The sequence below is a fragment of the Brachyhypopomus gauderio genome, chromosome 4, assembly GCF_052324685.1.
Source record: "Brachyhypopomus gauderio isolate BG-103 chromosome 4, BGAUD_0.2, whole genome shotgun sequence".
Classification (NCBI taxonomy): Eukaryota; Metazoa; Chordata; class Actinopteri; order Gymnotiformes; family Hypopomidae; genus Brachyhypopomus; species Brachyhypopomus gauderio.
The window spans coordinates 8,833,026-8,860,315 of record NC_135214.1 but is presented as its reverse complement, the minus strand read 5'-3'; the positions used below and the strand labels follow the sequence as shown (position 1 = coordinate 8,860,315).

Below are 27,290 nucleotides of genomic sequence, written 5' to 3'. Positions count from 1 at the left end.
ACACACACACACACACACACACACACACACACAAAGCAGTTGCATGTCTGTTCTTGCCACAACCTATTTGTCCATTTTGTTTGTATAATTAGAAGCTGCAGACAATTACAACTATTACAACTATGAATACAGGTGGAGGGATTTACCTACAGGTTGACTGCATGGATGGATACATGGCACGTGTTCCGAAATCTCAAATCGGACGACTCATACCAAGAATAAACGCACAGCAAATTATTATGTGTATTATGAGATTATGTTAGGACTTAGAATATATATATATATATATATATATATATATATATATATATATATATATATATATATAAAAGATATACGAATCTGAGGAAGATTCCATGCAAGTAAATGCAGTGTACTTAGATAAAGTTATTAAAAACTGTAGTGAAGAACATAACATTTCCAGAGAAACTGAGTTTCCTTCATCAGCTGTGCAAGGTCCTTCATCACACACACACACACACACACACACACACACACAACATGGTGCATGGTAACTTTCAGGTTTACTGTAATAAAAGCTGCAAGGTAACTGCAGGGGGATACTGTGATAAAAGATGTGAGGATATTTTATTTTAATTTTAAAATGGCAGTACAGTATCAGGGCATTTCAGAAAGAGGTCCTTCATCAGCTGTGCAAGCTGATTAACAGTTTACCATGAATATAATATCAAGTGTGTGTGTGTGTGTGTGTGTGTGTGTGTGTGTGTGTGTGTATATATATATATATATATATATATATATATATATATATATATATATATATATATATATATATATATATATATATATATATATATAACAATAATGACTCGATTAAGTTTAATGCCCAATTACATCCTTTTCTGTATAATGTTTGCTTTAATGATTCTGTCATTCGTTTTTATCTGGAGCTACACCATAATAATAGCAAATCCATCTAACTGAAGTACACATTCTCATTAAAAAACACCCACAAGCACTTATATTACACAACAGACAACATAAGCAGCAGCTGTGCCATTTACAGGTCAATATCACAACAACAACACACCTCAGATGACAGGAAACCCAACGGAATGAGACAGGACAAGACAAAAAGCCCATACAGGTGCAGGAACTGCACAGGCAAAGTGCTGTTTTTCTTCTGGAGGATCAAAGGGCAGCAAGAACAGTCACACACACACACACACACACAGAAACACACACACACACACACAATGGGATAGCGGGAGGGAATTTCACAGTGGACCTCCCATATACATCGAGCCCTTTTTAAAAACAAACAATTCCAATAAAACCACAAGAGATTTATTTCACAGATTTACTTATTATTATACTGCAGTCAAGCACAGTCTTTGGGTATGAAGAGATTGTTAACACAAACAACAACAAACAAAAATAACTTCGACTAAAACCCAAAAACACAAAAACAGGGCTTTAATCAGTCTGATATTTCATCTGAGAAACAGACCTTCACTCTTCATTTACAGAATATTCATAAGAGATTCATGTCAACACTGTTCCCTTTTGTCTTTTACTGGGCTATGCTAAGAGGGAGTCTGGGAGTCCTAGAAGGCTGCAGGTATTGTTCCACAGCTGGGCCTGCAGCTTCTCATCATAGGAGACTGCTGAGGAGAAGCTGGGCTTGCCCTCATACAGGTAGCACCCCCCGACGCCCTCCAGCTCAGGAGCCGCAGCAGCGTAGACGACCGTAGCTGCAGCCTGAGCAGGGCTCTGGGGAGACATCATTTATAACGTCAAACAATGACCTACAATAGACCTCATTCCAATGATCTGACATGTAAAGCACAAAATCCCTAGGCCATTCATTACTGGTGTTTGAGATTAAATAATTTCGATTTTATATAAACTTTTGAGTATTGTATTTCAATAATCATATACGTTAGAAACAATATGTATAAGCACCTGCCTTTATGTGTGATCATACATTAGACTACATACAAATGCTTTCTGATTCCACAAATGCTATTCCATTTCTGAAATGTAAGCTGAGTCACCTTGTATCATTTGTATGGTAACATTGAGCTTACTCAATATAAAAATAAAACTAATTAAACTATTTTTTATAATTGTCTGAAATATCGTATTACTATATATTAAAATGACTTTAGAATATATTAGAATTGTCACATTGAGGTCCCCGACCCCTCCTTTTGGGCGTGTGTTTACGTCGTCTGCGTCTACTCGTCTGTGTCAGTGGATCTCCGTGGGTGCGGTTACGTCTTGTGCTGATTCATCTCACCTGTGGCTCGTCTCGTCATCACGTGGGGTTTATGTGGTTTGTCTACTTAATGTGCGTTTGCGCAGTGTCCTGTGCTCGTCGTTGTCTGAGTCATACGTGTCTGTGAGTGTGTTCCTGTTTTACGTGCACTGTCTGCGCTTATTCTTTAAAAGTCAGACAAAATGATTTTCTCAATTTTTTTTTCACATTTTGTCTCTCATAGTTGAGGTCTACCTATGATGTCAATTATCGGCCTCTCTCATCTTTTTAAGTGGGAGAACTTGCACAATTGGTGACTGACTAAATACTTATTTTCCCGACTGTATACTTGAGCAATAGCAGGAATCTCACTCTCCTAAACCTAAAGGTAACCTGAATAGAATGGTACCAAAAATCACTTCAGAAAACTTCAAGACAGTCTCCATAAAAGATTTCAAAATGTCCTTAGTGACAAGGGAACATTAAATATAGTAAACGTTATAAACGTTAAATACTGACGTTTTTGTGCAGCCATTTTTGCAGATAACTGTGTTTTTTTTGTGTGTGTGTACCTATTTACTGTATTTTCTGTTTGTATTTTAGTAAAGTTCTTGACTTTTATCATGCCAAAATAAGAAAAAGGTGACAATCAGATCCTCCTCTGAAGCTAGTGTGGAAAGGATGTTTTGGAAATAAAGGTATAGATTGGAAATGTGAAAAGACTGACACTCTGAGGACATGGAAACTCTGAAGGGGGAAATTTAAAAGGATCTCTACAATGCTCATTACTCTGGTAAAGAGTTCCTCAATGACCCACAGAAGACCTTGTGTGGCAGATGATTGCAATCAATGTAATCATGCATATCAGAGCAGATATATTAGATATTTTATAGTACACATATTAGGCACCTCCTTTGGGATATTAAGGATCTAATATTCTCAGGAACACCTGGGTTTTGCTTATAAATGCATGTATATATTTTTACAACAAAGTTGTATTGATTAAAACACGTAAATAAATTTCTAAGAAATTCAATAGCACACTACTGCACACACAGCAGGGTCTTACCCTGAAGAGGAGGGGAGCGATGGGTCGTTGTGCCAGTCTGGGTAGGGTGCTCAGATTGCGGTACAGGTCTGTATCCACCATGCCTGGGTCAACGGCACTGACTGTCACTGCGTGCCCACAGAACTGGAGTTCCTGCTGGAGGTGGTAGGTGAAGAGTACTTGAGCCAGCTTACTGTCGGCGTAGGCCTTGTGGGCGCTGTAGTGCTGCCTTCAGATCAGAGAACAGACAAAATGGCACTCACTGCTCAGCAGTCAGCGGAATGAGTCTCCAGTGCAGGATCAAATCCAGGATCCATCTCACATCTCACCAAATCCCAAATTCAGGATAATTTTTATAAATTAAATATAGCCTGACAAACAATAAATTGTAGTTTAGAATTCCTTTAAATGTCTGCTTTAAGTTTAGATCTCAAAGTTTTGGAGGGTTTTTTTTTATCTCAGTGTATGAAACTTTGCAGATATTCAGGAGTGTGGATAATGAATCTGAAAGTATAGGGCACGACAATCATTTTGAAGTTACACGCTTGGCGAATTTCAAATGGAAATCAAACCAAATGAACCAAGACAGTTTCTGTCTACTCTGCAGAACCAGGTAAAATATGTTAAATCAGTTCATTTAAAACAGGGAAAATGTAAAACATTCTTTTTCAGAAAAATGTCATCATATTCAGTAGATACAAAATTGTTTTTAGCTTTGTCTGAGATATTTAATGATTCAGTCTTAAAAAGGACAATCAATGAACATTTACTCCACTAGAGAATGGCGGAGCCATTGAGCCATCTCTAGCTCTTAAGCTGACACATGAGACGTTCTTTCGCTGTGTGCTCACCCCGTCACCACCTCCTAATGGCTTCTCAGAACCTCATCTCAGGTCAGATGAAAAATCAAGACAGAGATTAAAGTGTGCATGTTGCAGGGGGGTGGGGACGAAGAGGGTACTGTATCTCTCCAGAACATACAACTGTTGCATAGCACAGAAAGTAGTTTGGGCTCTTATGCATATGCCACTCCCCTGAGAAATCATTCTCCACAGATTGGTTCCCCTAGGTTTCAAATCACCAGATGCATTTTATGGCAAGTTGTCACTGTTCAAACAAAGCTGGAACAGTTCTATCTCTATAGCTCTGTAAGGGAACACAAAGACACAGCAGCAACCAATCAATTTCCCTGGGGGTTTCCCAGGGGGAAAATTCATATTGGGTGAGTCAAATGCAAACATTGCCATGAAAGCTCACAGAAGTGTTATAAGGCCAGCTGGAGCGTTTAACCCTTCCTAATCTCGCTTCAGGCTATATGAGAGGGCATCCACCTCTTGCGGTCTCTTCTGTACCGCAGCTCAGTACATGCAAGCTCAGAGGTCATAGGTCCTCAGTCCAGTCCTGAAATCATCCAGTCCTGAAATAATTTCAGCATTGCATGGAATTAGTGTTTTCCATGTATGAAAACAACAGGCATCAAAGCTTAATTACCAAACTAATGATCAAACTGGCATGATTCAACTCAAATGTTCACACAGGTTTGTTGAGAGTGGAGCTGAGGGGTGCTGGTGTCTCATGCAGCCCTCATAAACATGCTACATTCTGGCTCGCTCCTTTTAGCTAAGCTGTTAGAGCATCTTCAGAAGCTCTGTTGTATTCTTTTAAGGATATATAACTGTCTGGTGTATTTTAAACAGAGCTAAATATGTCTGTGTTTCCTTTCACTAGCTAGCTGTACAACTATACTTTTTTCTCTTGTGATACTGATGCAAAACTTGACCTTGAAGGAGAATTCCTGCTTGTCTGTCTCACCACCATGGACCCTCCATCTGTACCTGACTGACTCATCTGCATGTTCCACCTTCTCCTGAAGAGATGTTCTTGTCTGCTATGGTGACTTTAGTGAAGAGCCAATCATGACTGCCATCGTCTCTGCTGCTAGAATGTGTAGTTACGTCAGGGTATCTGCACATTTTTAAATCTCAAATTCAATGACTTTTAAGACCTTTTTAATACCTCTCACAAGAAAAAAAAATACCAGGGTTGCCAATTTTCAAGGGGGGGGTGTGCACGACCTTGCGAAGCGATAGCACGCAGGGACCTCGCGCAGGGGCGGAGCCACCGCGATTACGTCATTGTCGGCACGCGGAACCTCGCACTGGTCGCGACGTGTCAAGTATAAACCAAGCTTGACGTGGCTCAGGGATTACGGCACATGCAGTGCCGTGCGCAGTGCCCTAGTGCCTGTAAATTTAAATTGTAATGGTCCAATGAAGGTAATTTAAAAACCAGGACATTTCCTCACTTAAAAAAAAACCTGTGATAGGACGTGAAATACGTCCCGGGAAATACGGACGTTTGGTCGCCCTACCCAGTAAGTAGACAAATCATTTTTGGCACTTACAGTTAAACTGCAGTTAGCAGCGAATGACTCGATATGCATATTGCACGATATGCAATGATCATTATTGTGGGATATACATTGGTAAAATAAAACAGAAAAACTGAACAACACACATATTTAATGCCGCCCCTCCTAAAATTCCAGACATTTTAAGACCTTTTTAGACCTTGAATATGTAAAACTAAATTACTAAGACATTTTAAGACTTTTTAAGGACCCGCGGGTATACTGAGTTACGTACAGTCGAAGCTAAGAATAGAACTTCTATGTTTTGTAGTAAGAAAAAAGATAAAGGCAGAAGAGTTTGAGGTCCTGTTTGTTCAGCATTTTTGTATATACTGTAAGGACTATATTGATGTTTAAACTTCACAGTCAACATTTTCTTGTTTTGAGGTGTACTGTTTGTGTCAGATCTACAGTCAACTGTGGGGTGTTTGTGTGTTTACAACAAATTATGATTCTTGATCTGAGCAAAACCCATGGAAAGCTTAGGGACACTGAGCGAGGGTTTCTGTTGGTGGACTGACACTCAGCAAGCTCTTTATTACTACTAACTCTCCAGCTCATGTGACAGACATAGACATGGCACACCACACTCTTGACTAAGACAAAACACAACAATGAAACAACCTATGTAGAGTTGTAGAGTGAGAGATGTCTTCTTCCATCTTCCAAGAACTATAAGACAATGCCAGAAAAAGATGGTCCCACTACATGGTCTTATACCAACAGTTGCATCTTGTAGTGGGATTGCTGGGTTTTATGTATGTAGTGAGACATACATGTATGTAGTGCATAGTAGTAGGCATATCTTCCAATAGTACTGTCTTATATTCAGATTGCTAGCTTAGGTAGATAAGAGAAGTGAGTTGAATTGAACACTTTTACATGTATCAGTTGGAGCTTTTGTAAGATAATGTTCACAGAATCATCATCTCTCACCATTAGTGGAGAAACACATACATAAGCATAACACAGAAAAATATCTCATAGCATTTAGTCCATAATCCTCAAAGAAGAGCTGGGCAATTAATCAAAAATACATTCATTCATTGCCAACATAATTTTGCCCATGTCGGTTATTTAGGTTTATAGCTTTTAATTATATCATATAGTACACAGGCCTACTTAAAATACTTGATATATACTTAATAAAATTACAGTATTTTTAATTATATTTTTAATTACCGGACTATAAGCTGCTACTTTTTTCCCAAGCTTTGAACCATGCGGCTTATAATGAGGTGCGGCTTTTCTGTAGGTTTTTCTTCACCCGTCAGGGGGCAGAGCAGAAAGTGAATCACGTGGTAGGTCAAAGTTGTAAATCAAAGAAGAAAGTGCTCATTTTCATTTAGCACATGCAAGCAGCAGGCACGACGGATAAATTGTTTCAAACCAACATGTGTTGTGCCAAATTCCGACTCTCCTCATTAGCACACGCATAAAGACGCTACAGATACTCGGGAGGTACAGTGATTATAACTAAGTTCATTGAGCACTCTAGTTTTGTCCTAACTAGACATTTAGACATAAGACTGCTGCAATACTTCGAAGTCATGTGGTCAGATGTGAACTTCGGTATAGTGCAGCTTATATTGAGATGCGCTCTATATTAGAGAAAATATGGTATATGTTAATAATTTGCAAACTATTAATGTACTTCTTTTCATGTACTATTGTAAAGCACGTGTAAATCCATTACTCCGCCCAGTCCAGTCAGCATCCTTTTTGTAAATATAATCACTATATGACCTCTTTCGTTTGAAAAAATAGACCAGCTTTAATGAACACTTGTCAGTGAACTATAAGGCAAAAAAACAAAATCGTTCATTAACCGTAATCGAGGTAAAATGTACGGAGCTTTTTTAGTGTTACCAGAACCTGTACCTGAAATCGTTATTACTTGAAAAAACAGTCTGTAAAATTCATTCAGGTATGCAAAAATTCAAGTTAAAATTCAGGTTCAGGTCGAAATTCAGGTTCGGGTCGAAATTCAGGTTCGGGTCGAAATACAGGTTCAGGTTGAAATTCGGGTCAGGAATGCATCCGGGATACTTAGGATGAGCAAACAAAACTCAGAGCTAATCGAACTGCATCTGGCCAATCACAAAACATATCAGAGGTCATTGGGAGGCGCATCTTTCTGCTAAATTTCCTGTAAGAGTGTGGTCCCTGTTTGGCGTGTAAGTAGCATGTAAGGAGCACAAAAGTGACCACTGTGCCACCCAGAAATTGCACCTTGTGGCAGCTGCCACATAATCGTGGCACTTAGTGTGGCCAGTGCTGTGTGACTGTGGCCTCCGCTGTCCAGAAACGTCGCCTGCCTCTGCTGACAGGCATCTAAAGAGTCTTTTGGGTGACTCTGCGTATCGGCCACTCGCTTAAATCATCCAGACGAGCTCCGAATCGCCATTTGTTGCATTTGTTGAAATGAAGATGGTTCATAACGTTTGTTTGAAAATTATGCTGAGTGAAAGATACTAGCCGACATCCAGCTAGACAGCTCTAAATTACTAGTTCAGAATACTGTTTAGCGATAACGTTGAACCTTACACATCGAGTTTGTTTGCTCATCCTAAGTGACACTAAAAAAGCTCCATAAAAATGTTAAAGTAATCATGATATTGATTTGAGTTCATATCGCCCAGCCTTACCTCAAAGCGAAAAGTATATTAGTCATTTTTAAGAGTTCCACACTCACTTTTTTCTGAGGAACAGGAAGTCTTTGTTGGCTGTGTAGTGTGCTGAGGAGGAGATGCTGATGATTCTAGAACACGCCTCATCCTTCCCAGAATTCACAAGGGTGTCCAGGAGGAAGCGGGTCAGCAGGTAATGCCCCAGGTAGTTGATGGCAAAGTGCAGCTCAAAACCGTCATCTGTCTTGCCTTCGGGGACCAGCATAACGGCCGCTGAGACAGAATACCTCAGTATTACTGTGTGCCGTTGGTGACAAGTTTCCATTAGGAAAACTGAAAAAACTACAACTGAACAGTACAGAGGGGACTCCTTTCAAGCAGATGGCAAGGTAAGAGCTTTTTCTTGTTTTTCTGCCATGTCCTCCTAGAGCTGGGGTGGGCAATTTCAGTACCCAAAAGGTGGCAACACTGTACAGTTTAGAGTCTTCCCTGATATGTTCCACTCCCTAAAACCATGCTGATTTATTAGTAAGCTGAATTAGGTGTGAAAAAGCAGAGAAACATCTAAACTGCACAGTACTTTGTCTCTTTACCCTTGTATAGAGAATACCATAGTACTAAGGTGCTAATAGTATTACTACAAATAGTCTATACAGTATAGTCTAGCAGTCACCACCCATGCTCCTTCATGTAAACAATCTTTTACACACCAGTCCACTACAACTGAACCATCTAATCCATGTCTTGTTAGGAGTCCTTGATTAGCTGGATATGGTGTCATAGATTTTGGTTAGAGATAGATGAGAAAAGAAATCTCTAGGAGTACAGTTGTTGGCTTAAGTTCTAGTTCATGAATTTTCAACTGAAAACCTATTAAAATGTTCTGAAATGTTTTGAGAATGAATGCTATCTTTACCTTTGGTGCGATGGAAGTGACTGTGCTTTCATGCATTACAGTGGAAGGCCAGATTCGTTCCCTAAGTGCACACACCCAGTTCTCAGACTCCATCTATGGAACTCACACTTCTGTCCACACATTTCTGTTTAGCAGCTGATCTATATGGCCTTTTGGCTTTCAGTGTTCCAAACTACAAACTATTCAGAATTGTGTAGTGTTGAAGTGTTATTTCAAATAAGAACACTGTGGGGCATTTTAATCAGATGTTATGGGTGACTTTCAGATTTTAAGATTTGAGAGTTTGTGATTTTACTTGACTTTTAACACAAAGGAAATCCCAAACATCATGCTCAACCTTGATTTATACCACAGACTGATACACACACACACACACACACACACACACACACACACACACACACACACACACACACACACACACACACACACACACACACACACACACACACACACACACACACACTATATTGCCAAAAGTATTCGCTCACCCATTCAAATTATCGGACTCAGCTGTAAACTGATGGAGTGGGGTCAGCAGATAGTGAAACGCATAGTGCTTAATGGAATGGGTTTCCATGGTTGAGCACCTGCATCCAAGCCATACGTCACAAAGTGCAATGCAAAGTGTCGGATGCAGTGGTGTAAAGCACACTATCACTGCAATCTAGAGCAGTGGGGGCGCATTCTCTGGAGTGGCAAATCGCACTTTTCCATCTGGAAATCTGATGGACGAGTCTGGGTTTGGCGGTTGCCAGGAGAATGGTACTTGTCTGACTGCATTGTGCCAAGTGTAAAGTTTTGTGGAGGGGGGACTATGCTGTGGGGTTGTTTTTCAGGAGCTGGGCTTGGCCCCTTAGTTCCAGTGAAAGGCACTCTGAATGCTTCAGCATACCAAGACATTTTGGACAATTCCATGCTCCCAACTTTGTGGGTTGGAGTTTCTGGAAGAATGGTCAAAAATCCCCATAAACACACTCCTAAACTTTGTGGACAGCCTTCCCAAAAAGGGTGGACCAACGTCATATTGAACCCTATGAATTAGGAATGGGATGTCACTTAAACTCATATGTGAGTCAAGGAAGGTGAGTGAATACTTTGGCAAAATAGTGTATATTAGAAATATTTTATATACATATATGTATATAATGATTACTACTAATATGCAATATTTAAAGTAAATTAGAGCATTAGAACAGAATCTCATTAGAATAGACAGAAAGACCAGAGGCAGGCTAATCAGGCAGGAGGCGGAACGCACCATTGTTGATGAGCACGTGCAGTGGGAGCCCTCGATTTTGAAACCTGCGCACAAACTGTCGCACAGAACTGAGGGAGGCCAGGTCAACAAACTCAAAGTCCACTGGGAACAAAACACACAGAGACATACACAATGAGCAGAAAGTAGAAATTAAGGCCCCTGGACTTATTTACACAGAGTCAGACTGAGTGAAACATTTTATTATGTCTTAGACACCATTCCATTTGATTTTTCAATATTAGTTCACATGACCACTAACCAGAGAGAGAGAGAGAGAGAGAGAGAGAGAGAGAGATAGAGAGACCAAAAGAGACTACAATGCACCCCTTAGCTATAAGAGATGAATGCTAATTCAACTGATGCTACCTCAACATTTTACTTTCTAACTTTAGTACAGGTATTTGCTAAAGCATTTGCTGACCAGTTCTAGACAGTGCTGAGTATGCTATCCCCAAAAGCAGGACTGAGCTACAGACAGGGGCCGGGAATATTCACGATTGTTGTTTATACATCATTAAGACTATCACAAGAAGCACACCAGTTTTCCAAAGTAAGTGTCACGTCCAGCTCCGCCCTCCTTCCCAGTCCCGTGTCATCTGCCCTTGCCCCACATTGTTTCCCTGTCTTCATGGTTTCCTTTCTGTCTACCACGCCCCTGTCCTCAATGTTTCCACCTGCGTCTCGTTTCACCTCCATGTTGCAGTATATTTAAACCCCTCTGTCGGTCATTGTGTTCGTAAGTTCTTCCGTCTGGTTTAGGTTGTTGTTGTTGATGCTGTGCGTGTGCGTGCGTGTGTGTATATATCAAATCCTTTCTATGCTCTGCCTTGCTGTGTATGTTTGTTGTCGCTTCCCATCTGCATTGTGGCCCGGTCTGTTTCATTCAGTGTTCATTCCCTGTACAATCCCTCTACGCCCCCTGTGCCTGTTAAACTCCTTAGTATTGTCTTCCCTTTCCCTTGGTATCTCCTGTCTCTTCCGTTGTAAGCTCCTCATACCTCTATGTTCTTAGGTTGGTTGTTTAGTTCTGGTTTTATGCTTTTGGTTATAGTGTTCATGTTTAGTCTAGCGTCTTGCCTAGCCTTTCCCGGTTGTAGCTCCTGAGTGTATATGATCTATGTATTCTGTCTCTTATATTAGTGCTGTCAATTCCAGGTGCTGCGATTAAAAGTCCTCACCAGGATTTTGCTCAGGCTTCCTGGATTGTGTTGATTCCACTAATTTTACCTGGATTGCTAATTAGAAAATCTAGCAAGCTTGAGCAAAATCCTGGTGAGGACTTTTAATTGCGGCACCTGGAATTGGCAGCACTAAAATACAAACACTGGATTACTTTGAATTCATCGCAGTCACCCTAAAGATTTTTCAACCTTATAGGTACCAACAAACAGGTAATTAGCTCCTAATAAAGATTCTGTGCTAATCTAAAGAAAACTCCTGACTTGACCAAGAAACAGAAGAATTGGCAGTATTCATCACCTTACAGCCATAAACAACTCCTGTTAAGGGTAAACTGAGGGAAAACTGGACAACTGTAGGAAAATGACTGCAGCAAAAAAAACTTTCTAGGTTAATTGCATTACTGGGATTAGTGTGCTTTGAATTGAATGAGTACTTAATACATAAACAGTACAGCAAGGTCAGCAGAATTGTGGCACTCAAAGTATAGTGTCAGTAAAGCATGGGGTTGCAATGAGGACTAGACAATAAAGGAGGTAATATAGGAGGTAGTGTAATATAATAGAGATAATATAGGAAATAGCATAGGGGATAATATAGGAGGTAATACAGGAGATAATACAAGCAATATCCTAATATAGGAGATAAGAGAGGAGATAGCTAATGAGATGATAAATGAGATAATATAGGAGACAATGCAGGAGACAATACAGGAGATAATACAGGTATGACAAGCCCAAGGCATTGATTAAAAAAGATACATTTATTAATTAACACGGTAGCGCTTAGTAACATTAATGAGAGACACACGCAACAAGGAATGACTCAAATAGAGACAAAGACAATCAACAAAGACAATCACAGATCAGAACACAGACACACAGTAAATACTTAAACATAACAAGACCCAAGTGCAACACATTAAAATGAGACAGATGCGACAAATGAACAAACACACACATAACTGTCGTGTATTTACTTAGTTAGCTTGATAATGAGGAGACAGACAAGAGTTCATTTTGCAAGGCTGGGTTAACAGTCACTTTGAAATCACCGCAAATTCGTAGGCTTCCCTTTTTACTTAAGGACGGGCACGATTGGGGTAGCCCAGTCACTGACAGACACTGGTTCGAGCACCCCACTATTCACCAGATTGTCCAGCTCCTTTTCAACTTTTGGTCGCAGTGCGTATGGGACCGGTCTCGCCTTAATGAATTGGGGGTTGCTGCCTGGTTTCAGGGACAGCCTTGCAGTAATACCCTTCATGTGCCCTAGTCCTTCAGTGAAGAGTTCGTCGTGTTTCTTTAATAAAGCTTCTAGAGCAGACTCTCCTCGACTCAGCATGTGGATGGTAGGCCAGTCGATCTGCACCTTATCCATCCATGAGCGGCCTAGTAGGGACGGGTAACTTCCTCAGACAACATATTTACATTTATATTTACGGCATTTAGCAGACGCTCTTATCCAGAGCGACTTACAAAGTGCTTTGCTTCTGATCACAGAATACATCCTAGGTAATAGTACGAATAGGCCAGAATTCAAGACACCATTGAGTCAGACAACTACTAAACTACAGGAGTCAATATCATTACCTAGTGATATTGGCATATAAGGGCAGCTTTACGCGTTGTCTGTTAAACTCCACTTGGTCCTTGACCAAGCCCTTGACAGCTACTGTCTCCCCTGTGTAGGTCTTCAGCACCACTCGTGCTGGTTGGATTGGTAAGTGGTGTAAGTGTTCTTGATGCACTGTCTCTGAAACCAGTGACACTGCTGCCCCCGTGTCGATTTCCATCTGCACTGGTTTACCCTCCAGCAAGGGTGTCGTCCAGTAGCTGTCAGATCCTCCAGTCAGCGACAGAATGTGAAGGGGCAACTCGTCGTCTGTGGATTCACTGGCACTATTTTCTTTTTCCACCACATGCACTGTTTTCTTATGTGCAGCTACTCTCTTTTGTTTGTTAGTGTTTTTCTGCATTGACTGAGTTCCCTTTTTCTTGCCACGGCAGGCCTTTTCAATGTGACCCTTTTCCCCACAGGCACGGCACTCCAATTTTTTAGACCAGCACTCTGCTGCAGGATGGCCATGTTGGCCACATCCATAACATGGCCTCGTTGACAGTCGCTTGATATGAACTTTGCTGTTCGGTGTTGTTTTCAGGTGGCACTGGCAGTGCTAGGCTGTTGTTACTTCCTCCCGCACGTTCGTCGGCTGAGGTATCGCTCATTCCAACAAAAAAAAATAAAAAATCAACTATGCGAGTAACTTGAGGAAACGAAACATCTATTTACAAAAATGAACACTCCAAACTTCCACACATGAGATCAGACACATCCTCGTTGCCAAGTTGTCGTGTATTTACTTAGTTAGCTTGATAATGAGGAGACAGACAAGAGCGAGGTCGCGGTATGTTTTACTGCAGATTGAACTTGCCGGTAAACAGGGAAAACCGCCCCAAGGCATAGTGGGGCTACGGTGGCCTCAAATAGCCAAACATGAAGACAGGATAACTTTGCTCCCTACCTAACAGTAACCACACCAAATGGACATACATATATGGACATGAATAGACACAGACTACACATACACACACGAAGGTAGGGGTCTGGGGCTGTAACATGACAACAGGAGATAACATAGGATTGTTCTGAACTTCTCACCATTGCACATGGATGCTGCTGCTCATGACTTGTGTTTGAGTTTAGATGACTGATTTATCCCAAAGGGCACCAAATACAACTTAAGATAAGAGAAAATAATTTAAGCCTTGCGAAAATTTTCGCGGCCGTCGGGTTCCTAGTGTTAATGATCGCACTTCAGGGAAATTTGTACATTACAGCAGCTCAAGTACAGGTAAGGATGAAATAAAATAAAAATAGAATAAAAAAGAAAAATATAGCAATACACATATAGACATATACATCAAAACACTATTTCACAAATCTATTGTTTAGTAGATTGTAGATTTAGTTTAGTAGTTGTCGATTCACAAATGACAACAATCGATTGTCTAGACGTTAGCTGCGCACATAACAAAGACGCAAGAAGAGCGGCAAATCCAGCCGACACTAACTTACTGAAGCCTGGTTTTATACTTGCAAGGGTCCGCACGGCGAAAATGACGTAATCGCGGTGACTTCGTCCGTGCGCGCGGGTCTCTCGTGCTGTCGATTTGCGAGGTCGTGCACCTCTCGAGTTTTGTAACTTCGCGCGCGCCACGCCTCAGCTCAATGAACAAAGTCATGTTTGAAGGGTTCATACACCTTTACAAGGTGGAATTAAAGCACTTGTACGTCACTTTCAAGGTCCATTTCTATATTTCCCAGCACGTTAAACTTAATTAAGTTAAATATTTATACATGTACTCGAAATTATTCGAAATAATTCGCTTTTTTATCACATTATTGTTTTAAGTCAGCTGCTAGCACATAATTCTACTCTTGTGTGGAAGCTGTGGTTTTGGTACCACATATTTGTTTGTTGTTTGCACATAATGTTGGTTAAGAGTTGGCATTTGTTGAAATCTGTTAATTTACTGCAAACATGCTGCTACAGATGCACTTTTTCAGTTTGTATTTCTTTGTTCAGTTCTCTGGAGTGTGGCCTTGTACTTGCCATATTGCTTTCGTTTGATTAAATAAAATAAAATGGGAGTTTTAAAATGGAAATAAAATTGAAGTTAATTCATCATGGATTGCTACTACCAAGATGCATCAATAATCATTTTATAATCGAATCGAATCGTAGAGTGCTTGGAGATTCCCACCCCTAATACATAGTATGCATTATGGGTGGGATTGTATATAAATAAAATAGATTTGTACCATATGTAAAAGTACACTGTGTGCATAAGTGATAGCAGTAAAGTGTCCAAGTGACTCATGACATCATGATGCGTTATACAGGATCACTGCAGTTGGGATTAAAGACAAAAAACGTCTAGTCTGCGGAAGTGACATACATTTTCCCACAATTACCCAAATGCCTCTCTAATCTTTTAGTCTGCTGTAGTATTGGCTCCACGCTGCACCAATTTCCCCATGTGGAAAGTCAAAATCACCCACAAATGTCTGCACTTAAGGCTGGCAGAGGACTTTGTGAAATCACTTCGCTCCTCAGTCATGTGCATAAGGACTACAGGGGTGCAGACAGCCGTCTCCAGAGTCCGCTCCGCTCTGTCCAGACACTACCATTCCACTTAAGTGTGCATTAACTTTGGGACAACCCTCCCAACAAATAACAACAGTAGGTTTGGATAGCCTTCCCCAACAAACACAAACCCACACAGACACATCTGACTAGCCACACACCCACCAGCTGAGGTAGAAAGCCATGCCAGCAGACAAGGCCTCCCTCCTTTTCACATAATATACAACTGTTTTTGTGTTATCTGATGTGCAGGAGTAACTGGTAGAAAAGTGGAAATAATAAGGCCATATTGTAGCTTCCAGTTTGTCTCCCAAAGCCTCAGGGAGACAGCTAACCTCATTTACACTCCATCACAGCCAACCTGGAGAAGAGTCCCATCTGGGACTGAAGTTACTACATCTAGAGTTGAACAATATATTGTTTAATTGTAATCACAATATTGGCCTTTCACCCTCAAACAACAAATGCTTCAAAAAAAAAGAGAGACAGAGAGACATAGAATCACAAGGAGAGTAAGGATAACAAAGGCAAAATAACATCCATCAAAACACATAACACAGACAAACTGTATTTAACTGCCAGAATACTGATTCCTCTTGATATGTACTTCAGATATGTGCTTCTAGATTCTGACAATTCCTAGTTTTCTAGTTTCTTGAAACAAAATAATGTTTAAATTCAACTTCCATAATGTTTAAATTCTACCATAATATTCAACTTCTCAGTGCAGCAGGCCTCTGTCGGGGAGTATAAGGAAGTTCTACTGGAGAACCTCTACACATGTAAAGTCATGAAACACATGATTCCTAACTAACATTTTAACCTAATAGTACAAAAACAATGGCATTAAGCATAATGATCTTGAAAAAAACAAACAAACAACATTGCTACCTGCACCAGTGTGGCATACGGAGTAAAAAATGCTGTATTCAGAGACACCATTAAATTGTATTTTTACATATACAATTAATACTGTTTTACATATACAATTAATACTGACATACTGTTCTCAGACAGGGCGCAAGGCACAGCCAGTATTGCTCTGAGCCCATCAGAAATGTGACGAAGGTGCAAAGAATGAGACTGAAAGAGTTAATCGGGTCAGCAGTTTAGCTGCACGCCCCTCAGGCCTCTGCACTCCACTTCAGAGCCCTCAGGAAAGAGAATACCTCTGAGATGAGATTACATTCATATAGCACACATACATCAAAGTGTCCTTTCTATGAAAAGAGACACAGCTGTGAGTGGTGTAGGTGGGAGTTGACTACAGCTGCTAAATTAGGGAGAAGTTGCTATATTTCTTTGTACTAGATGGTGTCGTTTATCAGCGTCACCATATAAGTGCACAAGTGACTCATGCTTAAAGCATTGCATTCCCAACCCACTTCATTACAAGCATCTGATGAATTAGAATCACTGTGTAAAGTATATATCTGCTGCTATGTACAATTTGTGCTGACCATCCTCCAGCTCTGCACCATGGGTCAGTTTCTGACCCTGCTGTGGCCCATGCCCTCATTCCCAGCTTTGTTGTCACAGATAATCAGGAGCAACCTGGCTACAGCTAGCTGGAAACTTCACACTAGATGCCTGTTTGGGAGGGTGACGAGTGGCGCCCCCTGCTGAGCACTTGTGTGACTGTGCCTGACACTACTGGTATAGCTTTCGAGTTATTTCCAAATGTAAAATTATGAGAATTGTTTATTTTTGGTTCTGTGCATGTGTGGCCTTGTGAGTAATTTGAAGCAGTTTATTCATCAGCACTTGTGATTTCAGATGATGCATTTTAAGGGTTTGCTGCACTGATGCTGAAGTCTGTGGATGCTGTCTATTACACTGTGGATGCTGTTTATTACACTGTGGACGCTGTTTATTACACTGTGGATGCTGTTTATTACACTGTGGACGCTGTTTATTACACTGTGGATGCTGTTTGGTACACTGTGGACGCTGTTTATTACACTGTGGATGCTGTTTGGTACACTGTGGACGCTGTTTATTACACTGTGGATGCTGTTTATTACACTGTGGACGCTGATTATTACACTGTGGATGCTGTTTGGTACACTGTTGACTCCAGTTCCATAGTCATGTAGTTCCATGTAGTTCCATAGGCATTCTACCTCAGATCTTTACATTACACTGTTGCCCCTGTAACATGCCCCTGTAATATGGTGAAATCCTGCTGAAATAGCTGTCCCACTTGCTGAATTTTTCACTCGACACTTTTGCCCTGCACGTGAAGCTTCATCAACCTTTAAAATGCTACATAGTACATAGTTAGGTGATATCTAATAAGATGATGGATGTTCCACTTGTTCAAACAGGTTTCACACAGGTGTCTTTTGGATTCACTGAATTTTACAGTGAAAACTAGATCTGATTAAAAGCATAAAAAGCATATTTGTAAAAATGAATAAAAAGGGGTTTAAAAGCGATTTTGTTGTCAATCATCTTCACAAATTAAATTTGGATGTAAGACAACTACAGAATATAACCCCTGGCAACCGTCTCTGATGGTGGTATAGCCTGAGTCCAGTCTGAAGAAATGTGGCAGCTTTGTGCAAGGCACTTTGTGACAGGAGAAGCACTGCAGAAAACAGTCCTGTTCTACAGTTCTTAACACTGACTAGTATTTTAGCAGTGTATGCCATGGCCAGTAAGCTTGTAGTGTAGCTTAACCTGAGTAATAAAATCAGGCTTTAGACGTCTAAGCAAAAGGTACAATAGTACAGGAAGAGCTGTGTCAGGACTGAACATTACAAAAAAACATGATTGACTGATTGGCAAACTAATAGTTACACCTGAATTATACCATGCTGTGCTTATACCAATGACTGATAATGAAACCAAAAAGTGCCAAGATGCACTTGCATTGTACTACATTGTACTGGACTTCATATAAACAGGACTTCATGGTGCTCCACATCTTGTTCAGAATAAAAGTGCAGAAGTGTATAAAATAGTCCTCTGCAGCTTCTGACACACAGTCATGCTTCTATGATTGTACTAAGTGGCCATGATCAGCTGAGTCATGGTCTCCCAGCTAGACCCATAAGCTGGAAGTCCTGAGGCCTGGCCTACAGCAGGTCTTTTCATGGCTTCTTGGTGCTTCAATATTGGCAGAGCCACACTCTTCTCCAAAATTCCTCCGTCTCAACTGAAACAATAATGCAGTTTCAGCTTCTCTGATAGAAGCATCATGAAAGGAATTATTTTCATTATTCTCTTTCCCTTTTGACTGATATAAAACCATCAGCATTGACCTTCAACTTTACATAAATAATCAGCAGATAACTAATTTTTCATTTCATCTGCCAGATTCCAACTGTAGGGCAATGTATTGTCACATCCTTAGTCTGTATGCCTTTAGGTGTTCAGAAAAATGAACTTCTGCGGGTCACTTACATCGTATCTTACACAGTTGCAGTTAGGTCCAGTACTATAATTAGCAGCAGACTGTCTTGCTCGCAAACAGCAGGAGTGCAGGATCCCTGCTGTTCCTCTCTACCATCAGGAAGCTTGATGACCGCACACACAAAGGGGGGAGAGAGTTCGAGAGATGAGGGTTTTTTGTTTATTTGAGTTGCTTCATGTGCCCAGGTTTATTTCTGAAAAGTGACAGATCACATCTTTAAACAGATGGTCAAGGATTTTCTTCAGCCCAGTGAGCTTATGGCACAAACTACACAAATATACTAAGTGTAAAAAAACATACATACAGTACATACATACAGCCTTAGCACTGGCTTAGTACTAACACTGGCTTGTGGGACAGCAGGCTACACCCACTTTCCTGATCATATTTGCCTCTCCAGGAAAAAAAGCAGCTGGGAGTGACCAGTTCTACAGAACAAAGAGCTTTGAGTTCATTACAGGACTGTGAGCAGCAGCTAAGCCACCTTTAAGACAAAAACACACATTTAGTGTTTATCCTTTCAGGCTCTGTTACAGCAGACAGATCAAGTCCTGCTGTGTTTGTTCACAGAGATTTAAGATGGCCTGGTCCAGAGGGCCAGCTGAATGGCAAAAGAGAATTATTCAACAAGGATTACCTACACTCATAATTAAATGCTAACTATCTATCAAACAAGACCAGGAAACTCCTCATAATGCATGGGGCACTCCACACAAGATCCAAAATCTAAAGGCAGCACACCAGTGGAAAGATGGAAAGGGGGCGTCGGGGATGAGAAAAACACCCATGAAAAAACTGCCAAAGCACCAACTGCCAAAGTAATGTATGAGAATGCATTATAACATACAGTATATAATGCATAATAAGAACATTGAAGGGTGTGTACAGTACACATGGCAGCAATGAAGTTAGAAAACTCAAATAACTGATATACAGTCTCAGAACTTTACACCCTTATGGAATCTTATGATTTTAGAGAATTCCAGAAGCATACTGCTTAAACAGCTGATGAAGACCCACTGTCAGATATCTCCTAGAAATGAACACTGCACTGTCCTACACTGCAATTTAGGCCCCTCCAGATCTTACATCTTCATTAGGGATGATGTGTATAAATGTGACGTTTAAGGAGTTGGCAGGGTATATATGTTCTTTCAGGCATTTAAGGATTGTGGAAAATGTGAAGTGTTTTTAACATATGTAGGTAAGGACTGAATAGTTGGGTGAATAATGTCATTAATAAACTGATATATTATTTCTGCTGGGCTGGAAAAGTAGATTAAGATCTAGGCCAGATGGAATGCCTTTATTTGGTCATATATACATGTACACGTTTAGAGTACAATGAAATGTTTCTGTTTCCATATCCCATCTTCTTTGTGAGCTGGGGTCAGAGTGCAGGGTCGGGCTTTATATGCCCGTCCTGGAGCTGACAGGTTAAGAGTTTTGCTCCAGGGCCCAAAAATGGCAGCATGGCAGAACTGGGATGTGAACCCCCAACTGTCCAATAAATAGCCAAATAAATAGATGCAATAGGACATCCAGGACTGTTTTTCCTTAAATTTAGGGAGAAGTCAACAATGGCTACACTGAAGATTATCTACATTAAGATTCTGTGCAAAATCAGGGAGGTGTCCTGCTGAAAAAGCATGGTTATTAGCAGGGCTTAATTTGAGCCAGATCCTGCCGGAACAGGATCCGGGAACTCTTTAATTTTGAAGCGTGTGTTCCGGTAACTGTCTGCCTCGATCCGGTAACATTTTATGTTGTCCGCTGTTTGCGTTCCGGCATCGTTTGATTTATAAATTAAGCACTGGTTATTAGTGGATTGATTGAAGGACTATAACTGAGGAAAGTTGTTCCTGTTAAAAGCTGGTATCAGAACACTGTGTGCTTGTTTCCTTCCTGTAAATGTAATTTCTTCAAACAAGAATTCCACCTTTATCAACTGGATTAAAAACAATGTCACTTCTTTTGTAAATTGTTTTAAAGTGCAGATTAGTCTTTCTTTTGTCGATTAATTTAAGTTAAAGTTTTAGTATATATTTTATATGAGCATATGAATGTTTGATATATGATACAATGAAAGATTAATTCATGGCCTTTGTTTACTGAGAAATACATTAGGCATTATTACAGCTACTTAAAATGCAACACTGACAGAGAGATGTAATTACTTGCACATCTAATTGTTTGTAGAGTTTGCTTGGCATGAAAGAGAGGTTAAAAGATAATTGCACATAGAACAGAGGCAGTGATGTGAAAGTCTCTTCAGTCAACAGAAGTTAGTTTTCCCAAATACAATTAAACCTAAGAAATAAAGGTTATTATTGCCTACTGAGTTGCCTTGTGTTCTTCTTCTCTTAGAAGATTTAACTTGCATGTCTGTAATCTGAGGTTCTCAGCAGACAGGCGCTCAGTGGAAATGCTTACAACAGACAGGCTCACACCAGTGTAATGAGAGTACCATGCTGTTTCTTCTACAGCGATGACTGGCTACAACTCCTGTCGTGACTTCACATGACCCTCCTGGGGATGTTTAACTTGTTTAATACTCCACTGTGTTCCCTCAACCTGTAGCTGGTGTAGATTAGCATGCTCCTGACATCATTGGCCTGGTGGCACACTCTCTGAGGACAGGCAATCTTGACACTCTGGCTTTCCTAAAGAATAATGAACACTCGATTTTGCCATAAAATACCAATAATAAGAAAAGTGCCAATGCTGAAAGGCAAGAAACCATACTTCGCAATGTAAATAAGAGTTTAGGAAAACCAGGACTGCTGTGGATTTATGTCCATGTACCCTTTGTGGTGAAGAAATCCCTGAATGTTATGCCTGCGAGTTATGCTGCACCACAAATTCAGAACAGATTGCTAACAAACATCTTCCCCCAAATGTAGATCAAGCAGTAATTTCTGAGATGGCAAACAGGTGTTCTGCTTTGGCGCATAAGGCACGGCATGTGTTTTTGCAAACAAACCTGAATAATCTCTACCAAGATCCTGCAAACCCAAAAGCTCCTCAGAACGTCTGAGCAGCTACAACTCAAACCAGAACACACAGGAATGCATAAAATCTCTTGCCTCTAGCACCTTCAGGCACCCCTTCTGAGAGTGGAGCAGCTGAAGAGTGTACATGTGCAAATATAGAGTAAAATAAATTAAAACTATATCCTCACCATGAGCTCCGCTTTGCTCCTCCCGAATACTCTTCACAGCAGCCAGACCCTGTTGTTCATCATGTGAGGCTGGGGAGAGAGAGCACACGTTATGGCTTACAGCAATCACATAACTATTGCTAAAAGCTCATTGCTAAAATTAAGAAACAACCCGTATAATACTGCTTTGATGATGAGAATGATGAGCCTAAGGAGCACAAAATGCACTCACCATTAATTGTTGAAATCTTTCTCTACATGTCCAGGTTTCATTAAACTAATGAAATAATGAATTTAAACATGATCTCATAAAAATACTAGCCTGATTTAGAAAATGCTTTGTCAGTTTTCTGTGATATTTCAGAAATGATATGACAGGTACCACAGGTACTATTTAGTTAACAGTAAATCCACAGTGTGAGGAAGGGATCAAACCAAAGTAGACTATGTCTATTTTAGTCTCAGAGCATCAACACCCAAAGGCAGTAATTTGCCTAGTAATATTTTTGGCTACTGGGAATTAAATACATAACCTAATTAATCCTATTAAATAACTCACAAATTAGGAGAAAGACAAAATCAGGATAAAGAACATACATACTTTTTTTTTGTCATTTAGTACTTTATAGGGAAGCTACAAAAATATTCAAATACACACCACACTGGAACACTGGAGCTTATTTTATAGTCTTATTTCTGTATCTTTTTCCAGTCAAGTGTTTTGTATAGGTGTTGCAAAACACTACACAGATAAACCTTTACTTACTCTCCTTACAGAGAAATTCCAGAAAGTCTTTAAGATCACAGTTCATTTTATTTTACTATCTCTGTAAATCTCCTCTGAACAAAAACAGACCATAATTTTGTGTGTCAAGGTTTTGCTCTCTTTGGAAACTGAATGGCATGAATGCAAACACATCATCACAGTCATCTTTGCTGGGGTTATGTTTTAAGGATACTCATCCCCATGCCTGTTCTTGTTCTTGATAGTTCCCCAGTTCCACAGAGGCTTCTGAATAGAAAATAAACAATCGCAGAGGGCCAGATGGCTGTTGCTGACACATCTGTGCTGATTATCTTATTACTACTAGGCAATAAATTGTGTGTCATTATAAATGTCGTTACATATTGTGCTTTACACTGTGTGAGATAACCGTTAGAGTTCATTACCTAGCTGATAACACTGCACTTGTGTGCATCAGTAGGCACTTGATGCATATCTCACAGTAGTACATTTCATTATGTCTAGCAGTGTTTTATTTCAGCATTTCATTGACTTCATACACCACACCCAAACACCTTACACACACACACACACACACACACACACACACACACACACACACACACACACACACACAACACACACACACACAGTGAAGCCACAACGATAAAATGACCTTTACGGTATCAATAATGCAAAACACCAATATGTACATGAAAACAGCAACATAGAATGCAGCCTCACTCCAGAGATTTGTAGTGTTTTCACTGCTCACTGAACAGACTGTGTTAACAATTCCAGCTCAGTTACCTTTCAAAACCATTTTTCTTTCAGACAAAATACAGCATATAAAACTATCAGGATGTTTCAACTATTTTAATGATACTGGCTGGATTTAACAGCAGCCTTTTTAATGCAGTCTATACTGTACACTCAATAATTTTCACATTTTGGGACAATTTCTAAATTTTCTCTCAGAAATATATGTTGCCCGATGGAGTTATCTTTAAAGTTTTCCCATACATTTAGTGTCAACCTGATAATGTAATGAAATGATGATATAGGCTATATTTTATTAAAGGTGAAATTTAAGCAGAATTCCGAAAAAATGTGTTTTCTTGCTAAAATTACATCTGAATGTTCCACATTCACAGCAGCCTCACAGTGAAGGCAACCATTAGTAAGAGGTTTTCCAGATTGGGGAAAAGCTTGCTGAAAGCACCATGAGGGAGGAGCAGACCCAGCCCATGGTATCATACAAATCAAAGCTAAAGATGCCCTTTTTCCTATCACAAGGCTGTATTATTGGGTCTGATTTAGTCTTGGACTACAGCACACTGTCAATGATGTCAATTATTACTTTAAGTATCTTAATGGATAAAACCTCCATTGTTTAGGGCCAATGTCTTCAGTCAAAGACAAAACCTACTGTGTGTATTAGTCTACATTACCTGTCTAAGACCAAGTGAAATATTAGTGAGAAGGGGGTGTTTAATGATATTTAGTGCTCATGTTCTGAGAACGCCTGGAAGCTGTAATAAGAAGAGGCAGTTTTCAATGTACATTCCACAAAGCACAAATCAGTTCTGCACAGCAGTCAGGAAATTCCAGTGGTGACAGAAAGCTTTCTAATAAAGAAGACTCACACATGTCTCTCACTGCAGTTAAATAACATTTACTAATTACCAGGAAACTCTTTGCCAGTCATGGCTCTTCAATATAGTTAGAAGAGGCTTTGCACTCACTTTCATACTCTGTCTTCCAATATAAATTAGCCTTCCTGCATGTGATAGCGTTTTTGCATGAGTGCAATGCCTGTTGCGGATCATGCAGCATGCATCAGACTATTCAGATAACATTGCTTGATCTTCACTGATGTCTGTGCAAGCTCATTCTTCTTCAGTGTGGGCAGTGAATAGAGAGGCCCACAGAACCCTGGGGTGAGCTACATAACACACTCTCATCTTTATCATTTTACAAGAGCAGAAAAGGTCAGGGATAACCGAATGTGAACGTCATGAAACATGAGACGAGTTGTGTGTGTGAGTGTGCAGTGTTACTCCAGCTATGATCAAATAAAATGATAAAATGCATCCTGACTGTGTACCTATAACATGCATCCCCATTGAATGTGTGTGTGCACTGTTACCTTACCTATGATAACATGCATCCCCATTGATAGTGTGTGTGTGTGTGTGTGTGTGCAGTTACTTTACCTATGATAACATGTATCCTCATCATGAGTGTGTTTGCAGTGTTAATCTACCTGTGATAACACGCATCTCCATTGTGTGTGTGTGTGCAGAGTGTTACGCTACCTATGATAACATGCATCCCCAGACCAGCCAGCTGCCTCACTATCGCATATCCCAGGCCCCTGGCTCCCCCTGTCACTATGGAAACCTTCCCATGCTGTTTGGGCAAAGCTGTAAGAGACAGAAGAGATGAGGAAGCTCAACATGTTGCTCTTTCATGCGTCGTTAAGAGCACAGTACTGTAATTCAGAAGAGCATATTACTGTAAGACGACTGGTGTCTGTATCCAAACAAAACTAGGTTAAAAATAACAGTAATTTCATTCTGGGAAAAAATGTCTTTACTGTTTACCGTTTACAGTAGCAAGAAGGAACCTTCAGGAACCATCTCACAAATACTCAGTTACATCAAATACACCTAAACAGCAAATCTATCTTCCAGTGCTGAAATAAGCTTACATTCCATTGACCCATCAGTAGAGCACCTTTTTATTAACAAAGTTCTATGTTTCCACCTGGACTTGCATAAAATGTTTAGGCTATAGGTGATCAATCTAGTGAGGCTTGAATCAAGTCTAAGCTACAGAATACTGTGCAATGACCAACTTGTTACTCTCTGAAGGGATTGCAAATGTTCTGCACTCCTAGGCTGATATTATACTCACATTCAGGACCTGTGTGTTTCTGCAGAGGGAGCAAACACAGCTCTGATAGTTCATAGCTTATATTTATAGGGCTTTGGAGTGCCATTAACGTAATGAAAAAGCATTAAGCTACAGTGAATGAGTTTGACCCCACTCCCATTGTGTTAAAGCAGGTCCACAGAATCTTTTATATGTGCAGGTACCAAATGTTATTAGGTGTTTTGTAAGGCACACAGAAAAGATTCGGATGTGCATTAACATAAAGATTTAGCTAAAATTATATTTTTATGTATGAAAATTATGGTTGAACAATTGTGTAATCTTTTTATTTAATTTATTTTACTGGGTGAGCATTACGGACGTGTTTGTGTCTTTCCGGGACGTCAAATGAACACTGGATGCGGAGTAGAAGTGTTAGATGTTTGGGTACGCTAGCCAGCTGAAACTTGACAAATCTAGTGACATGTCCGCGCTAAACAATGAAAATTAATCCGAGCGTCTAATTTCTTCCCACGTGTAGATGTGTGGTTGTAATTGTTTTGATTGTGGCACTTAAATAACGTTACACAATGGACCCAGAGGCAATTTACTGGCTAGTCTAGTGGTAACGACGGAAGATGGCTAACTAGCTAACGTCATTTAGCTAGCCAGAAACACGAAACGCAGCACTTCGCCACACTGTAACTACATTCAGCAGGAAGGAAAGGCTGCTTCAAATAGCGCTACGGAACCGAGCGAGTGTGCCTAAAGACTTCACTAAACCATGCAAGGGCTCGACAGAGTAGACGGGCTAACCATAACGAAAACTCCCAACAGCTGACCTGGAACAGTAAAAGGTCTGTGGAAGAGCTGATACCACAGAACCTTCACGCCAATAATGTAAAGTTTTAAAACAGGGATGATGTATGTCAGAATCGACATGTCTGCTTTCTTTAGAAGCCACACGCGTCTTCGTTATCGCACAGCCCCGTGCATTTCTTGTTTCCCACCGGTCGACGCGTCGCAGTGTTACAGTTCCCCTTTCCCCAGACACTCACTAATGCGCAAAAGCATGTTGATAGTTCCACCGAAAGCTCGAATTTTAACAGACCAAAACACTGCTCCCATATAAGGAGACTAAATTGTGCTGAAAATTTGAGAAGGAAATAGACAAGGACGTATTTTTCTACATAATTTATGGAGAGGATTACTTTTTATGATGGGAACTATTTAAGTGTTTGAACTGATGCTACTCTGAGATCTGCAGAATGAAGAATTTCAAAAATCCTGCATTGT

At 40.2% G+C, this 27,290-nt stretch overlaps 2 protein-coding genes across 7 annotated transcripts in view; one reads left to right on the top strand and one right to left on the bottom strand.

Annotated features, from left to right (window-relative positions):
- Positions 1-809: 809 nt before the first annotated feature.
- Positions 810-27,290, bottom strand: part of LOC143512094 (polyprenol dehydrogenase) — a 36,044-nt gene continuing 9,563 nt past the window's right edge. For 2 of the 6 annotated variants that reach the window (XM_077002006.1, XM_077002007.1), the window contains exons 3-9: positions 25,436-25,543; positions 23,160-23,405; positions 22,415-22,483; positions 10,487-10,588; positions 8,375-8,582; positions 3,291-3,498; positions 810-1,734 (exon numbers count right to left, since the gene is read on the bottom strand). In XM_077002006.1, coding sequence (XP_076858121.1) covers positions 1,543-1,734; positions 3,291-3,498; positions 8,375-8,582; positions 10,487-10,588; positions 22,415-22,483; positions 23,160-23,205 — 825 coding nt within the window. In that variant the 5' untranslated portion in view covers positions 23,206-23,405; positions 25,436-25,543 and the 3' untranslated portion in view covers positions 810-1,542. The other 4 variants (XM_077002008.1, XM_077002004.1, XM_077002005.1 and 1 more) reach the window with 4 other exon arrangements.
- Positions 8,676-27,290, top strand: part of LOC143512096 (uncharacterized) — a 42,846-nt gene continuing 24,231 nt past the window's right edge. The window contains exons 1-2 of the mRNA XM_077002010.1: positions 8,676-8,698; positions 10,945-11,036. Coding sequence (XP_076858125.1) covers positions 8,691-8,698; positions 10,945-11,036 — 100 coding nt within the window. The 5' untranslated portion in view covers positions 8,676-8,690. The remainder of the gene's footprint in view (positions 8,699-10,944; positions 11,037-27,290) is intronic.